This window comes from Schistocerca nitens, chromosome 5, assembly GCF_023898315.1.
Source record: "Schistocerca nitens isolate TAMUIC-IGC-003100 chromosome 5, iqSchNite1.1, whole genome shotgun sequence".
Taxonomy (NCBI): Eukaryota; Metazoa; Arthropoda; class Insecta; order Orthoptera; family Acrididae; genus Schistocerca; species Schistocerca nitens.
In genome coordinates, this window is record NC_064618.1 from 383,458,052 (window position 1) to 383,477,603 (window position 19,552).

Consider the following 19,552-nt stretch of genomic DNA (forward strand, 5'->3'; position numbering starts at 1 on the left):
TTTCAAGAAGTTTGAAGAGAATAACAGAAGAAAATACAACACTGTTCAGGGCAACCTGAGTCAACAACTAAAGATGTATAAGGAGGCACAACACTGTGTTGTTGTCTAAAATAACAAAGAAAAACTAAATGTAATGTGGTTGTGACTGAAGAATTGATAACTGGTTTCAAAAGTGAGAAAAGAATAATAGTTGACTGTAGCAATGGCATGAACAGCAACAGGTATCCCCATGCTTACATAACCTTTGGCACTTGCCTGATTATATCATAGATGACATGGAAGAACTCTGTTGTGCAAAACTACAGTGGCAGCAATGATCTCCAAGGACATCTCTGCAGCAGCTGACCAGCGTAACGACAGAACACCTCCATTTTGCAGCGCTGTGCCCAGTCAGTGGCTATGCAACGACTGTGCAGTAGCTCATACCTGTGTCACTGAGCCCAAACAAAACACATCGGCAGCACAATGTGTGGCGGGGCGGGACAGGGCGGGTAATGATATTGCAGCGTAAATGTTCATTCACTGTCTTTCATCATAATGTTCACTACAAAAGTTTCACCTACCTCAGTATGGTGTCGGATCACCAGCATGTTTCTCTGCATACGTAGGTACTGTTCAGATGGCATTAAAAGTAGCATTGATGAAAAACGTTGTAGATACTCACGTTGAAAAGTCTGCGTAAACTCTAGTAGCAAGCTATCCTGTAATATCTTACAACAATTTTCGGGTGGAGGCAATTGCTTCATCTCTTTAGTAAAAGGTCAAAATTCTGAAACTAGTGTTTTTATTTCCATAATTCAAGAAAAAATATCTGCTATCAACTCAAATTTAATTAACTAACAAGATCATTGTTCTCAGTTCACAGTCATGCAATACATTTCACACGCAAAGCAGCCAGAAATGCACTTAAGTCCGAGCCAAATTATTACATGATCTACAGTCAAATACTCTACTACTATGTATGAGTTTCACATTCAGTCCTTTTCAGTGGATTTCTATTAAAGAAACTGCTTGCCAAACATTCCATAAATGAAACATGCCACGCGGAATTTTTACTAAGGCCGAAAGTTCACGCGCGATTCTCTTTCCAACAAAACAATCCAAAAACTTCCAAACTTCACAAAACTGTCTGTAAATGCAACTGCTATTATGGCCACACAATCTGGACATGAGAAGCCAATTATTTCATTTTACACACAATAAAAACGGAAGCGTTCAACATGACCTGCATGTCCGATAGCTGACTAGCGACTCCTGTTCAGTCTGCTTCTCTCCCTGTATAACTACCTAGCAGTGCGCGGGAACTGCTTAACTCTGACTGGTTGATCAAAATGATCAGCCAATCAGAACTATCCTTCAAGATTATTCTCGTGCCAAAACCGTCCTACGCCAATCACTATTCACAGATGCATTTACGTCATTTCAATATGCAAACATTAATATAATGTTTAACAAAACCAAATGGATAGAAAACTAATCTTGAAATAAATTTAGAAACTTATTACTCTGCAAAGGGCTATTCTGGCTGATTCCTTACAAAAGCAAGTACACTTAGACATACGTCATCAGCAATGTGGGTAAAACACAACTTTCCCACGACACAGTTATGTAATTGTGTATATAATATAATATTCAAATTTTACCTATGTCCCACATACACACTCTCACTCATTCTCATTCATTCCACAACAACAAAACAAATAGTTATTTTTTTTTAAATTTTTATCTTACAAAAATAAAAAGTAGTTAAAAGTTTTTAAATGTGGAAATCCTGATTAAATAGTGCTGTCCATTGAGAGTCCTGGAAATGTTTTCTAATGATACCACAAGATAAACTATTATAGATCCTAATTGAATTTAATCTTATAAGTGTCAGTTTTTGATTTAAGTAAATTTCTCTAACTCTGAAACTATGATAGATAGGAAGCTGAAATTTTTATACAATATTCTCTTGAATAACAAAAGGTAGTGTACTAATTTTTAACTAGATTGAATTACAGTTAATATAGTTTATTTTGATTCTTAGAGGCTTGAATATACAGTTGCTCAAAGTGACACGGATACCGCTTCTCACGGCTAGCATAGTGACAGGTTCAAATGACTCATTGCTAAGCCACAATTGGCAGTCTCCTTCACAGCCAATGGCTCCAATGCTACAGGCTGTTCTGCAAAGTAGCTTACTGCAATAAAGTTATCTCACATTGATTCGCAACGTTACAAGTGCAACTTGCTGTGCAGCCAATAACATGTGCTGTAAACAGTCCCGAGCTGAGATTATCTCTAGTAATCTGCTGTAAAAAGTTGTAGAAACACAGTTCTGTGCTACACACACACACACACACACACACACACACACGACACACGACACACGACACACAGCGTGTCCATAATTAAAGTTCCAGTTTCAAAACACTGTAAAAATAGATCCACTGCTCAGAGTTATGTCAAATTTGAACCGCATATTACTGATGTAGGGGAAATATCACAGAGCCAAAAAATTTTATCAAAAGGTGGTGCTGTAAGCACCTTAGTGTAAATTGGTTGGCTACAAATGACAGATGTACTGCAATATGACAGCTATGGTTTGAGTTAAACATTACACTACCCTTACTCTTCACTGTGCCTGACTGCACAAGTTCAGCAGTCAACAGTTGCGGCATTGTTAGATTGGGAAGCCCATCCACGATGGCAAGGGAAAAATTAGTTTTTAACTGTCCCGAGGCCATTAACCGCAATAAAGGCAAAATGTCATGCAACTTGCCCAATACATGATCAATATGCTGTCCACCATTTTCTGTCACAAGTTGAAATCAAGAAACAGCAAGTCCCACAACAGATTCCAGTGTCTCAGGAGTCAAGTCCAGAACATGTTGCACAATGTATGCCTTCAATTCAACTTTATTCACAATGAGAGCATTGAACACAACGTATTTCAGATAACCCCATAGCCAGAAGTCACAGGCATTAAGATCAGGTGATCTGCATGGCCAGGCTGTTGCCAAATGACAGCTAATGATTCTAGTATTTCCCAAATGCCTCTGCAGCACCATTTCACTGGCTAAGCAATGTGTGCAGGAGCATGATCTTGCATAAAAATTATCCTACCCACACATCCACACTGTTGAAGGGTTGGAGTGACGTTAGTGCACTAAAGGCTCTCACAGCGTTTACCAGTTATAGTACAGGTAACAGGATCTCCTGAAAAAAATATGGCAATACGATTAACAATGGCCTCAACACGCACCCACTGATGCCTTTGCAGAATGAAGTGGTACTGGTTGATGTGCATGTGGATTTTGTTAGATTAGATTAGCACTTGTTCCATAGATCATTAGTACGACACTTTGTAATGATGTGGAACGTGTCAGGTAAAAAGGTGTCTATACAAGATATTATATTACATTACACAAAATATTACGTGACACATAATTTTTTTATTTTTATTTATTTATTTATTTATTTTTGGTGGGGTTGTGGAAATTACCCACTTGCTATATCCAAAGATTCATCTAATGAGTAGAAGGAGTTGCCATTAAAAAATTCTTTTAATTTCCCTTTAAATGCAATATGGCTATCTGTCAGACTTTTGATGCTATTAGGTAAGTGACCAAAGACTTTTGTGGCAGCGTAATTTACCCCCTTCTGAGCCAAAGTTAGAGTGAAGATCATCCTTTCTCCTAGTGTTGTAGCCGTGTACACTGCTATTACTTTTGAATTTGTTCGAATTGTTAATAACAAATTTCGTAAGTGAATATACATATTGTGAGGCTACAGTGAAGATCTCTAGCTCTTTCAATAAGTGTCTGCAGGATGATCTTGCGTTGCCCACATTCTGTAATTCTGGGCATTGACATGATTGACATGCCCTTGGAGATGGAAATGGTCTTCATTGTCCACAGAATGTTCCATGGCCATTCATTGTCCACTTTCATTTGATCACGAAATTCCAGAGCAAATATCTGTCTTGTTGGCATGTCAGCATGAAGCAAACTCCTGAACATGCGTGATTTTGTATGAAGAGCAGTGTAGGATGTTTCACACGATTTTATGCACCTTGTTTGCAGGCACACTAAATGTTCAGGCAATTCCCCAGCACCACATTTTCGCACACCATCACTTGACCACTAATGCAATGCTGTGGCCACTATATCCGACACACAGTGAATCAACTGTTTTCCTCCCTCTGTCACACTGCACTCCAAAAAGAAGCTGTCTTTCCGAATTTTGTAATCATTTTCTCCAGACCCTCAGCAGACACTGGACCAATGCCTTTTTCCATACCCTTGAGTGTCCACAACTTCTGAAGGGCTACTGGTGTACAGTCAGCATACCTGTAAAATAGCTTTAGCAGTGTGCAATCCTTCATGGAGACAGTCATGTTGGGCATCTTGGACACAACTCGAGGAACAGCTGTGTGCCGTGTATCAGTTGGTGTATTTTCTGACGCTTACAGCACCATTTATTAGTCTAATTTTTGTTGTTATTATTTTCCCCCATGAGGTTTCCACCTTGTCAATAATATACTGTTCAAAGATGACATCTTTCTGAGCAGTGGTTCTCTTTTTACAGTGCTTTGAAACTGGAATTTTAATTATTGACACACACACACACACACACACACACACACACACACACACACACACACACACAGATATACAGGGTGCGGGGGAAAAAAAAATTACACACACTTTGAACTGTCATAGGCAATTTTCCGTTCTACAAGGTTAAATATCTGTGAGAAAGTAATGTTATGTTTCTTCAACAGGTGGCAGCAGTGGCAAAGAAGTAACTGCAACATGGCGGACGTGCATTTGAGCTTTGAAGCGCGGAAGCAGATAATTAAGTGGTACTGGAAGTTTGAGAATGCAGCTGCGGTTCGAAGACAGTGGAGAAGTGAGTATGGTACAGAACCACCTTCAAGGTTAACAATTACACATCTACGAGACAAATTCGAAATTCATGGAACAATGTGTGATGTGCATAAAGGTTGATCAGGGCGACCTCGTACAGCTACAAGTGATGATTCAACAACTGCGGTCTTGGAATTGTTTCAGTGTTTGCCTCAAAAATCTTCAAGGCAAGCGGCACGAGAGATTAATGTAAGTGCTAGTAGTGTGCTACGCATTCTGAAGAAAGGCAAGTTTCGTGTGTACATTCCAAGGCTGGTGCAACAGATAAGTGACGACGATCCAGATCGAAGGTTAGAATTTTGTGAATGGGTTCAGGAGATGGTGAGATGTGACCCAGGATTTATGGGTAGCATAATTTGGTCGGATGAAGCCCAACTCAAATTCAATGGAACTGTCAATAGGCACAATTGTGTGTACTGCGTTGAAGATAATTCTCACATTACAGTTGAAAAGGCTGTGAATTTGCCTGGTGTAAATGTGTGGTATGGTTTGTCTGCAAGGGGATTCATTGGGCCTTTCCGCTTTGAAGGTACTGTTACTGGAGAAACGTACCTAACAATACTTGCCGACTCCATATTCCCTGCAATTCGTGCATTATACGGTAATGATGAGTTTTATTTCCAACAAGATGGCGCCCAGCCGCACTATCATAGGGACGTACGAGCATACCTGGATCACAATGTGCCAGGCCAGTGGATAGGACGCAGGCGACCAATCGAGTTTCCTGCACGCTCTCCAGACTTCACGTCGCTGGATTTCTTCTTATGGGGCACAGTAAAAGATGAGGTGTACAAATGTAAACCATGTAACCTGGACACACTTTGGAATGAGATTAAGGCGGTATGTGCACAAATCCCATTGGACACTTTGGTACGATGTATGGAATCAGTGGTGACTAGTGCTCAGAAATGTATTGATGCTGAAGGCCACCAGTTTGAACATTAATCACATTTTCAAAGTACACTTATTTTTCCAATTGGAGTTTAAGCTTTCCATTTCCAGAAATTTACCATTGCAGAATGGGAAATAAATTTTCTATGACACTTTAAAGTGTGTATACATTTTTTTGACGCACCCTATATTGATATTCACATATAAAGATACAGATTGAATAACATCGGGGATAGACTACAACCCTGTCACTCCCTTCCCAACCACTGCTTCCCTTTCGTGCCCATCGACTCTTATAACTGCCATCTGGTTTCTGTACAAATTGTAAATAGCCTTTAACTCCCTGTATTTCACCCCTGCCACCTTCAGAATTTGAAAGAGAATATTCCAGTCAACACTGTCAAAAGCTTTCTCTAAGTCTACAAATGCTAGAAACGTAGGTGTGCCTTTCCTTAATCTATTTTCTAAGATAAGTTGTAGGGTCAGCATTGCCTCAGGTGTTCCAATATTTCTATGGAATCCAAACTAATCTTCCCCGAGATCGGCTTCTACCAGTTTTTCCATTTGTCTGTAAAGAATTCCGTGTTAGTATTTTGCAGCTGTGGCTTATTAATCTGATAGTTCGGTAATTTTCACATCTGTCATCACCTGCTTTCTTTGGGATTGGAATTATTATATTCTTCTTGAAGTCTGAGGGTTTTTCGCCTGTCTCATAGATCTTGCTCACTAGATGGTAGAGTTTTGTTAAGCCTGGCTCTCCTAAGGCTGTCAGTAGTTCTAATGGAATGTTGTCTACTCCCGGGGCCTTGTTACTACTTAGGTCGTTCAGTGCTCTGTCAAACTCTTCACGCAGTATTGTATCTCCTATTTCATCTTCATTTACATTCTCTTCCATTTCCTCAAGAACATCGCCCTTGTATAGACCCTCTATATACTCCTTCCATCTTTCTGCTTTCCCTTCTTTGCTTAGAACTGAGTTTCCATCTCAGGTCTTGATATTCTTGCAAGTGGTTCTCTTTTCTCCAAAGGTCTCTTTAATTTTCCTGTAGGCAGTATCTATCTTACCCCTAGTGATATGTGCCCCTACATTCTTACACCTATCCTCTAACCATCCCTGCTTAGCCATTTTGCACTTCCTGTCGATCTCATTTTTGTGACTTTTGTATTCCTTTTTGCCAGCTTCATTTACTGCATTTTTGTGTTTTCTCCTTTCATCATTTAAATTCAATCCCTCTTCTGTTACCCAAGGATTTCTATTAGCCCTCGTCTTTTTACCTACTTGATCCTCTGCTACCTTCACTATTTCATCTTTCGAAACTACCCATTCTTCTTCTACTGTATTTCTTTCCCCTATTCTTGTCAATTGTTCCCTAATGCTCTCTACAACCTCTGGTTCTTTCAGTTTATTCAGGTACCATCTCCTCAAATTCCCACCTTTTTGCAGTTTCTTCAGTTTTAATCTACAGTTCATAACCAATAGATTGTGGTCAGAGTCCACATTTGCCCCTGGAAATGTCTTACAATTTGAAATCTGGTTCCTGAATCTCTGCCTTACCATTATATAATGTATCTGAGACCTTCCAGTATCTCCGGGCTTCTTCCATGTATACAACCTTCTTTTATCATTCTTGAACCAAGTGTTAGCTGTGATTAAGTTAGGCTCTGTGTAAAATTCTACCAGGTGGCTTCCTTTTTCATTCCTTACTCCCATTCCATATTCACCAACTACGTTTCCTTCTCTTCCTTTTCCTACTATCGAGTTCCAGTAGCCCATGACTATTAAATTTTCGTCTCCCTTCACTATGTGAATAATTTCTTTTATATCATCATAATTTCATCAATCTCTACGTCATCTGCAGAGCTAGTTGGCATATAAACTTGTACTACCGTGGTAGGCATGGGCTTTGTATCTATCTTGGCCACAATAATGCGTTCACTATGCTGTTTGTAGTAGCTTACCCGCATTCGTATTTTCCTATTCATTATTAAACCTACTCCTGCATTACCCCTATTTGATTTTTTATTTATAACCCTGTATTCACCTGACCAGAAGTCTTGTTCCTCCTGCTACCGAACTTCGCTAATTCCCACTATATCCAACTTTAACCTATCCATTTCCCTACTTACCCGATTAAGGGATTTGACATTCCCTGCTCCGATCCATAGAATGCCAGTTTTCTTTCTCCTGATAACAACGTCCTCCTGAGTAGTCCCCACCCGGAGATCCGAATGGGGGACTATTTTACCTCTGGAATGTTTTAACCAAGAGGACGCCATCATCATTTAACCATACAGTAAAGCTGCATGCCCTTGGGAAAGATTACGGCTGTAGTTTCCCCTTGCTTTCAGCCATTCGCAGTACCAGCACAGCAAGGCTGTTTTGATTAGTGTTACAAGGCCAGATCAGTCAATCATTCAGACTGTTGCCCCTGCAACTACTGAAAAGGCTGCTGCCCCTCTTCAGGAACCACACATTTGTCTGTCCTCTCAACAGATACCCCTCCGTTGTGGTTGCACCTACGGCACAGCCATCTGTATCATTGAGGCACGCAAGCCTCCTCACCAACAGCAAGGTCCTTGGTTCATGGGGGGGAAGATATTACTATTACATTATGAAAGTTTCATTTTGACAGACAGGACCTATAGGTCTTAGGATATATGGTACCGATACATGGCATTAAACCAGATCCTGAAAGGATAAGAGCCATAAAACATCAGCCAGAATCTGATCGCATAAAATAATTAGGCTTGTTCCCCAGACTAGCCAGATTTTATCATTGGTAAATGCAGCATCACGAAATTAATGATCTTCAACTGTTGTGGTATAAATAAATATGGGATGAAGGGGCATCAGAAACTTTTAAGAATATAAAAGGAACACTAGTGAAAGCACCTATACTAAATAACTATGTGATGTATGAACCATTTAAGTTAGCAACTGCCATGTCAGAATACAGTGTCACTTTGGAATTATTTGAAGGAGAATGGAATCTTGAAAATGGTGAATATAAGACTACTGCTTTCACAAGTGGAAGCCTTAACAACCAGGAATTAAATTACACAGCTACAACAAGGATTTGCTAGCTATTGCTGGGAGTATACAAAAATTCCAAAAGTTAATTTGGGGATCCACTATCTTTATCTGTATTGACCATAAAGCTTTAGCATTCCTGGTGGAAAGCACACTCTTACATATCCGTCTAATGAGAAGGGCCTTGTTTTTATGAGAATTCCAAGAAGAAATAAATTCCATAAAGGGTTCTCAGAACCAAGTATTGAGGGACGTGGTATCATTTTTGCGATTAATTTTTTAACCTCAAGTTTTACACCAATAAAGAGGTGAGGACATTAGCAATCAGAAATAAGAAAAAGCTGAGCAGGAGTTATGGAAGATTATTGATGGTATTTTATTCTGGAGATTAAACAACACTGCATTTAGTTGGAAATCATGCATAGCAAGGAGTGAGAAAGATCTACTATGGTCTATCAATAATGGATATTGGCATTTCAGTATTTGCAAGCACATTAGGCACATGAATATATTTTATTACTTTAAGAACGTAGATCAGAAAAGCTACTTCGAACCTGTGAAGTACGCCAGAAGGTTAAAGATAGGAATAGTCATCTACAGTACAAAATAATTTAATTGAATAGATAAAAAATCTACTCACCAAGTGGCAGCAGGCAAAAGGGTTGACGGGAAAGGAAGAAGGGTGAAGGGAAAGGACTGGAGAGGTGTATGAAAAGGGGTAGATTTTGGGAAAGTCACCCAGAACCGCAGGTAAGCGGAGACTTACCGTATGGATGAGAACGAAAGACTGATTGTTGAGGGCTGCAGCGGACAAGATTTGAAAACTTGAGAGATTAAAGGTGGAAGACAGGGTAATATGCAAGACAGAGATTATTTCTTTAACATTATGTATAAGTTTGTAAGAGTGAAAAGCTAAATACATTGAACATAATAGAGGTGGGAGTGGGTGGGGGTGGGGGGGGGGGGTGAAAACTAGACAGGTAGGGCAACAAACGATGTAGAAATCTACAATAGAGTGAAGAAAGGAGTATTTACTGTGAAAAAATGTTGAGACAGGAGAAACTAACATAAATCAAGGCCAAGTGGGTGGTGAGAACCAAGCACATGTAGTGCTATTTCCCACCTGCTGCTTAGTGAACAGATTTTTTCTCTATCCAATTAAATTATTTCATCTACAGTATAAGTTATATCCAGTAATAGCCAAGGAATTATATGACTTAACTGCTGCTAACTTTTATGAACAGTTACTTACAGGTCAAAGAGGGGTAATTTACATCTTTGCACTTATAGAATGTTGGTGGAAGTACATAATACTTTATTAAACATGCCAATGCAAATACAGTAATAAAACATTTATAACACTATTTTCAAGTTTTTGGTAAGCCTCACAGACTCCCTCATACATAATGGGTAACTTTAAAGGAATTTTTACTGTGGAAAGGTGTGAAACCTGTAGCCATTTCAAAACACGACCCACAATCAAACCCTTGTGAAAGTAATAAAGGAAATTGAAAATATTAGGAAAATAATAGCTGGCTACTCACCAAAGGATGGCACATTGAGTTGCATACAGGCACAACAAGAAGGCTGTTACACATTTAGCTTTTGGCCAAAGCCTTCTTCAAAAAAGAAAAAGCACACACGTTCACAACAGCAAGCACACCACATGCACACATGACTGCCATTATTGGCAGCTTGGATTGATAGTTGGCTCTTGAGGTTGGTGGGAGGATTGGGGGAAATGGCATGGGAAATCAGTTTGCAGGTTTGCAGCTTAGTTCTGAGGTATAGTGCCTGTCAGTGAAGGGCATGGCAAGACCTTCAGCATACTGGGCAAGGGTGTTCTCAATATCCCCCAGACCTAGTCCATAAACAGATCTCCTCAGCCATTGCACCCCCCCCCCCCCCAAATCCTCTGGGCACCCCCAAGAACCAGGTATGAACTATGAAGAAGTGCTCCTCAGTCGCCCAGTATTACCCCAGACTTTAACAGTTGACCCACATCCTTCATCATGGCTTTGATTACCTACCATCATGCACCGAAGTAAGCGACATTCTACCCAAGATTCTTCCCACTCCCCCTAAAATAGTGTTCTCTGCCCACCCAACCCCTCCAAAACATCATAATCCATCCCTATGCCACTCCCAAACACAAATGCTTGCCACAGGGATCATATCCCTGTGAAAGACCCAGGTACAAGACCTGTCCAATACACTTCCTATTCCAGCCCTGTCACAGGCATATCCTAACTCAACAGAGGCTGGGCCACCAGTGTAAGCAGCTGTGTCATATACCAGCTCTGCTGCAATCATTACACAGCCCTTTTACATTGGTATGACCACCAACCAGCTGTCCAACAGGATGAACGGCCATTGCCAAACTGCGGCAGAGAGCATGGTAGACCACCCTGTGGCACAACATGCAGGTAAACATAACATGGTTTTTTTCACTGGCTGCTTCCCAAACTGGGCCATCTAAATCCTCCTCTTCACCAATAGCTTTTCCGAACTGTGCAGGTGGAAGTTATCTATACAACTTTTTCTCCGTTTCCGAAACTACACACCTGCCTGTTTTTCCCCTTTTCTGTTCCTCACCTCATAACCCCCCCCCCCCCCCCCCCAAGCAACACTCCCTGCCCCACAGCCTACTGATGCTGTGCCAGCCAGTCTTGTCATGTCTCAATCTAGTCCCTACACACTCTGCCAAGCAGCGTTCGTCTCCCCACCCATACTCTGCTATCACTCCCCCTTTTCCTGCCCCACTTCAGATTGATGCTCAACATAACAGTTGCAGTCCGGTCTGGGCTGCCTGTGATAGAGAGAGAGAGAGAGAGAGAGAGAGAGAGAGAGAGAGAAAGTTTTTGTATGTGATTTATGTAAAGTGAGAGCTGAATCCATGCTTTACCCAATCTCAAGTTTCTGCCAGTTTTGATTAAATTATCCAGACACAAATTCCGATTGCATCCTTTACTACACTATCTCTGAAATTTGCCACTTGTACCATGACACTGGTACCTTCACATTTCATTTCATTTCATGCTCACAACTGAATTACTGTTCAGCTACAGCTGATTGCACTGACAGCTTGAATCTTAACACTAGGCTTCTTTACCCCTCTGTTCAGTAGTGATCCAACACTCCTCTTTGATCTTCCCCAGTCAATACCTCTCTTCCTTCCCTTACTACCACATCTTCTTCTCATCTCCATCCACTTCCTCTTCCCTTTCTACAATACTGTCTTGAAGTCTCCTTTCTACAGTTATTCTGTAATTTCCTTCCATCTTCCAAGCCTTCCCTTCTTTGCTTAGTACTGGCCTCTCATCTAAAATCTTTAAATGTTCACACAGTTACTGATTTTTCCTCCAAAGGTTTTTTACTTTCCCTACAGTCAGGCTTGCACCTACAGTTTCACATTTCTCCTCTAGCCATTCCAATTTCATAATTCTGCTCCTCCTGTCAATCTTAGTTTTTAGACATCTGCATAATCTTTTGCCTGTTTCATTTACTGTATGTCTACGTCCTCCCCTTTCATAAATTAAATTTAATATCTCATGCATTACTCAAGGATTCTAGTGAGACTTGTCTTTTTTGCCTAGTTGTTCCTAGGAAGGTTTCAGTATATTGTCGCTCAAAGCTACCCATTCACCTTCTGTTTATTTGTTTTGCCTATGTAAGTCAATTATTGCCTAACAGTTCCTTTGAAACTCTCAACCTCTGGCTGTATCAGTGTATTCAGACACCATTTTCATAATTTCTGAGCTTCCTGCAAATTCTTTAGCTAAAACTGACATTTCATAACTAATGAACTATGGCCACACTCCACAACTGCTCCTGGAAAGTTTCTGCAGTTTAAAATTATATCGGAAGCCTTCAGGTGTCTACAGATCTCTTCCTCACATAAATCCACCTTCAACCACATATAAAACCACCTTCACGAGTCCTAAATCCAGTCTTTGCAATGATTTAATTGCGATCTGTCCAAACACTACTAAAGCACTTCTGGATTATTCCATGAAAAGTGAAGGTTTTGTTAAGTCTGTAACACTTCCTATTCTTTTGTTTAGTGGCAAATCAACACACTTGTATAATCAAACCTTTGCTGTATATCGTTCAGGTTCAGGACTGTGTGTTTTTTATGTCAATACTTCAATGTCAATTGTTCAGCTGTTACAAGGAAAGACACTTTCCATTTCATTCCAACCCCCCCCCCCCATTCCCCAGTCCATCTGCTACTATTTTTACTTCTCTTATTTGTCCTAGTATCAAATACTCGTCATGGATTACTATTAAATTTTTGTCTCTATACAGTCATTTCAGAATTATTTTCTCTTCGCAGATTAATAAAGAATTCTAAGCAGAAGCAACGGGCCATCATTTATATGTTAGCATGGGTACAGTGTCATCTTTCTGACATCTGAGAAGACTACAGAGAGTGTACAAAGATGATGCAGTTGACAAGAAAAATTTGTGCAGGTGGGTGAAGAAGTTTACAGATAAGGCAACTACAATTAAAGGAAAGAAGCACAGTGGCTGTGATGGAGGAGGTATGAAGTATAATAAAAGTATACATGGAGAGTCACTAATGATATGGGAGTGAATGAATAACTTACATCCGTTGATAAAGTGACAAATACTTTCACTTTGCTTCAACAAAGACCTCATGTGCTACTGAAATCAACATACCTCAGCCAGATATTATGCGAAGGGCCAACAGAAGTACTCAACTGACACACACACACACACACACACACACACACACACACACACACACACACACACACACACACAAATCAGACACGGATCACTAGTACCTTACCTATAAATGCTAGTAAATATATACAGAAAATCATATTACACTTACTAAACATTGTTACTGCATCATCAACTGTTCTGGTAAGTATGCCTGGCACATCCATTGAATTTACAAGAGGTATGAGACCATACCTCGACAGCAAACCATACGTAGGTTTAAAACCTACAATGCCACAGTATGCCGCAGGATTGCGCACAGAGCCACCTGTATCTGAGCCCAGTGCCCTGCAACAAAAATACAGATCATAGTAAGGATCCATAGTTGATTCCTTATCCAGCTTGTTATTTTTGCACAAATCTATTTACAATGTCCTTATTTGTGCCCGAGTTCCAACTAACTACAATAGCTATATTATACACATAGCCTCACAGGTAAATATTCCTTTTCTTAATCACTATTTAGCTACGTAGTTTTTATTTTAAAAACAGTGTACAGTCACAGCCTCGCCCTGATTGTAGTGCTGTTAATGCGCAGAATGAAAATGGCTGAGGCTGCTTTATGATTCGTAGTGAAACACGCGTGTGGAACACAGTTAAAAAGTGCTGAGAAATAGGCTGCTCTTAATGTTTTCCGTAAATTTATGGAGATAATCGGCTTTGAAGTTTTCCTAGTCACTGTGTGTATTTCAGTTGATACATACACAACAATCATACGTGTAGCGCAGTCGGTAGTGTAGTGGAATGTTAAGTAAATATAGTTTTTTCTCATTCAATTTTAAATACCTACATATCGTAATTATAGAACTCATCATTTTTTGATGAATAATGCACGTCTTCTTGTTTTTAATTAAATATTGGATGTGAAATTCCTGTTTCCATTTCAAATACAAATTCTTAATTATCGCTGTTTCATGAAAGACTTTTCATAAAAGTTACTTGAATTAAGAAAACATAACAATTTAATTTTTAAGGCAAAAGTGAAAAACCAAATCCTCTTTATTTGAACTATGACCATTGTTTTATACCACAGAGGTGCGCGAGTATCGTAGAAATATGAATAACAATCATTTTCACAGCATCGAGCACATCATACAAATTCTATATTTTTTCTTTTGATACTGTACCATTACAATATGAACCCAACAGAACTGATCTGGAGCCAAGTTGCGGGATTTGGCCTGAGAAGTAACAAGACTATTAAGTTGCCACATGTACTGGAACTAACGTGTGCAGCTTTTTCACATGTCACTGCCGAACGCTGGTGGTATATAGAACTGCTCATCATAAAAGAAGAGAAAATGTGGTGCCTGGTTGGTTTGTGGATTTTGTTGTTGATAGGTTCATTATTAATATAGCAAGTGTGACTTCTAGAACCGAAATGTATTTCCCGAATCTGGATAAGGAAGGAGCTAAGAGATTACCAGACGACTGACTGTAATTAATACCTTCAGTGGCTTCAGTATTCAACTATATGGTGAAATCCCTGCAGTATGCTTTTGCATAACATACAGCTCACTCAGTAAAATTACCCTATGTTTATGTTAAAAATTTTCATCACTCTTGTTTGTAATTAGAGTACTATGTTAAGAAGCATCTGGTAGTGTTGGAGTTTATCCTAATATTATTTCACTCTCTTTAAAAATTAAAAGACATTCAAAGCTATATTGTTTCTTTGCTCGTCTCTTTTTATGTCTGAACTGCAACTGCTCACATCATTGCAGGTTAATTGGGCCAGTGCTGTCCGAGTTTAACGTTCCGGTAAAAGTGCTGTCCCGCATTATTGCTCAGTCTATGTGCATGTAACACAGCATAAAACTTATCCTTATCATTGTAATTGACTGTACTGGTCACAGCTTGGCTTACAATCCACGTGAAACAAAATACAATGAGATTTAAGCAAACACGGAGGAAAACATGATGTAATGTTCACATCACGTTTATTCTTATGATGAACAGAATACAGTACCAATTCTGATATATATTTACTTGTCTCAATGTTCTTCAGAAAAAGAATTCTTGGTCAGCAGCTAATAAGCGGAACATTAGTGGCAATAAACACAATTCTTTTCATTCTAACGTCAAGTATTACTACAGAAGTGACACCACTGGCGAAGCAGAAGTGAAACATAGGATCAATGTTTGACTGCATGGAAGGCACAGTCATATTCACGACCTCATGGAGAAGCTGAAGTTTATGGGAGCTGAAGTTTATGAGAGGGCAAAGTATGGCACTAATTACATATCAAAGAAGCCTTGGTTTATAAAGGAACCAGAATATCATGCACAAGAAAAAGGATATTGTCTGAAATGGTTAGAACAAAGGGAGAATCAGAACTGATTTTATATTACAAGTAGTAGTATGGTGTCTTAGCTTTCATGAGGTTGATAACTCTCAAGTAATTACTAAAATCCTGTTCTTCACATACTTTCAACATGTGAAGAGACTAAATGAATAATGTATAAATTTTCTGGTTATAAAGCCCACTTAGAACTGTACATTAAGTGTAACTGAATGAGGTAATGTATCTGTTAAGAATAATGAAGAAGAATTGCTATTAAAACGGTCTGCTTGACATGCAGCTCTTATTACTTACAAAAACTAAAAGTTAAAATCAAACAGTGGTTAATTCTATAATTCAGTCAGTCAATCTGTACTGCTCTAGGTTAATGCCAAATTAAAAAAAAAATCAAATCTGACTGTACATATCCACACAGCACAAGATAATCTTAAGGCAATGTGTTCAACTGAACTTATCATTTAGTTTCATTAATTAATTTTGCAAAAAAAAAGTCAGATTATGAAGATTACATCAAAATATGAGATAAAGGATGTGTTTCCAGTTGACCACATCCATTAAAAAAACTGCATTAAGAACAGAGGGAATATTTCATTGGCATGACAGTGTTTTGTCTGAGTCACTGGACTGTGTTAATGTTGGTCTTTATAAGAGTTTAAATTGCATCCAGTTCTTCATTTGTAATTTTGTTGAAAATTGAGTGGTCCAGGGAAACACAATGATAAGCACTACTGCCATGTATTTTGAGTTATAGGGCAATCAGCACTACCTATTAGCGGCAGAAGATAATAAAGCAGGAAAAATTTCTAATATCACTCAAGAGATGTCGGGCAATGGTTCATTGTTAACAGCAGCCAGCCATGGGAACATAATGGCAAGCAACGGGTAAAATGGCTGGCACCAAGGGGGACCTGTGTACATTTTCAGAGATTTCACTCACATCTGATGTGTCATAAGAAAACAAAGATGTTTTTAGTAATTATGTTGCCTCTCATCAGGATCCCGAGTACATTCCCAATCACTCAGAGTTACGCAAATTTGGAAATCTGTTGTATTTAATCTGTTTCACGAACATAATGGTAAGTCCATGTACATACCATTATTTTCCTGAATGCATGAAATATGAGGTTACTGAATATGTAATGGGACACCCTCCTCAAACATTACCTTTTTTTACATATATAGAAACAGTCGATAATAGGGATATTTTCAAATCTTGTATAGGTGAACATTATCTCAGCTGTTTCACTAAAAGAATTTCATATGCATTATATTTAAGGCTAAAATGTATAAAAAGAAATTAATTTGTTACAATTGATATGTACTAACTCTGTATGTGTGGTTAAAATTACTCTTATTTTAGAAACACTGGAAATTATGAAATATCTAGCATACTTAAAATTCCCATTATTAATTCCACAATCTGACAATATTTATTAAATTTATTTCTGGACTCATTTACAAAATAATGATATAACTTGGTGAAGATTCTTCTTTTGTTAAGAAATTTTGTAAACTCTCTGGAATATTGTTAGCATGGCAGAATGAGTTAATAGTAGTGGGCGTGCCTCTGATGGAATCGGATTGGCAATAACAATGTGAATTTATGTTCTAAAGTGGAGATTGTAATGACAGTTTGACATAGAAGAATGGGTAAAATAAAAGAGTCATTGAAACAGACATTACTTCATCAATTATCACGCAAACTGGAACCCACAAAGTCAAAATTTCAACCTCAAGAAACTATCCCTTGACGCAACAAACTGCAGCCAACAACAAGAAAATGAAGATAAGTAACAAAATTATTTGTACATCTTACTCCTCTCGAAGCATTTGAAACAAAGCAATTAATTTTTCTGAAGAGACTGAAACACTACTGGTGATGTGTGGGAGGGTGAGACTACAAATGGATGCTGTTGAACGCTTGATGACGTGTATATGCATATTTCTTCATTTATATTCATACAAGTAACAACAACAGCAACAACAAAAGTAATTCTGTCTGTAGCAATTACTGGGTGGACTGAGTAGCTCAGTGGTTGTGGTGCCCACCCCAAGCCGGGATACAGCAGGATAAAAAACTAGAACACCAAGAGACATCTGTCAATGACAGCAAAACATCAGAAGCCACATGGACTAACTACCCTTAAAACGAGGGCGATTTAAATCCAATGTGTGACTCACTCTACTTGGGCTCAGGCCCACCAACTGGAATCAGCCGCGAACTCGACATCAGGAAACACATGCAACAATGTAGCTACCCTCGCCCCAAGCTGACAAGAGCGAAGGCAAACCTGTTCTTTCAGTTGCTGGGGGACCATGAACTCCTCAAACCCAAAAGAAAGCATTTCATTGGTACCCTCAATGTACAGACGCTGACCAAAACAGGAGAACTGAAGATGCTGATGGACTCCTGCTACAAATTCAGAATACAGATACATACTCTACAAGAAACACGAGAAAAAACTACAACCTCACTTTAAAATAGTAATTCACATACATTGGGATCTGCTTTTCTAGTGCACAACAGTATCGATCATTCTGTGATACATTTCACCTCACCCTCAGAACGTCTCTCTATACTTACAGTTACATATGCCAGCAAAGCCTATACATTTGTAATCGCACATGCCCCCGTTAACCATGACCCTGACAAGAACAAAGTTGAGAAATTCTGGTCAAAACTTGAATGGGCACTCACTAAGATCCCTCAACACCATGTCAAGTCTTTTCTTGAAGATTTCAATGCACAAATTGGCAGAGAATGTGAGCACAGACACAGAGAATTTCTCAGCAAGCAAAAAAGATAAATACCAATGGACATTGTCTAATCAATATATGTGAAGTGGCAAAACTCCAAGCAACGGTTGGTTTGGTTTGTGGGGGTTAAGGGGACCAGACTGCGACGGTCATCGGTCCCTTTTTCCAAATACCAAAAATACCCACAGAGAATAAAAAACGTTCAACAGAATAGGAGACAGGCGACACAGAACAAAAGAAACGTAGACAAGGACCAGACAAAACGAAATAAAATCACACAGAGTGTGACGGTGCTTGGCCGACCATAGGAACAAAAAAAGGAAAAGCCAACCACCGAGAACACATTAAAAACTGAGTTTAAAACCGTAGGCCAAAGGGCAGAATCAGCACAAAACAATAAATTAAAACGTAAACACATAGATTAAATGATAAAAACCCCCTGCCCGAATAAAACGCAAAACTAAGCCAGCCATAGCAGGGTCATCAGTTAAAAGGGCAGGAAGCGTGTCAGGCAGTGCGAATGTCTGCCTGAGCACAGCTAAAAGCGTACACTCCAATACAATGTGGACCACAGATAAAACGGAGCTGCAGCGACATAGAGGTGGATCCTCACGGCGCAATAAGTGGCCGTGCTTCAGCCGAGTGTGCCCAATGTGCACCCGGCAGAGGAAAACAGACTCCTGGCGGGAGACCCGCATGGACGACCGCCACAGTCGTCGTCGCCTTGATAGAGCAAAGTTTGTTTGGCATTCGCAGGTTGCGCCATTCAGTGTCCCATAGGTCGAAAATTTTGCGGCATAAGAGTGCCCGCAAATCAGTCGCCGGGAGGCCAATCTGCAGAGATGGGTTACTGGTGGCCTCTTTCGCCACGCGGTCAACATGTTCATTGCCCGGGATACCGACATGACCGC

At 39.5% G+C, this 19,552-nt stretch overlaps 1 protein-coding gene across 1 annotated transcript in view; it reads right to left on the reverse strand.

The window, feature by feature from the left end:
- The window catches only part of LOC126259624 (glutamyl-tRNA(Gln) amidotransferase subunit A, mitochondrial), a 185,949-nt gene that overhangs the window by 56,635 nt on the left and 109,762 nt on the right, over positions 1–19,552 (reverse strand). Inside the window, exon 5 of the mRNA XM_049956543.1 lies at positions 13,694–13,869. Within this exon, the coding sequence (XP_049812500.1) occupies positions 13,694–13,869 (176 nt within the window). The remainder of the gene's footprint in view (positions 1–13,693; positions 13,870–19,552) is intronic.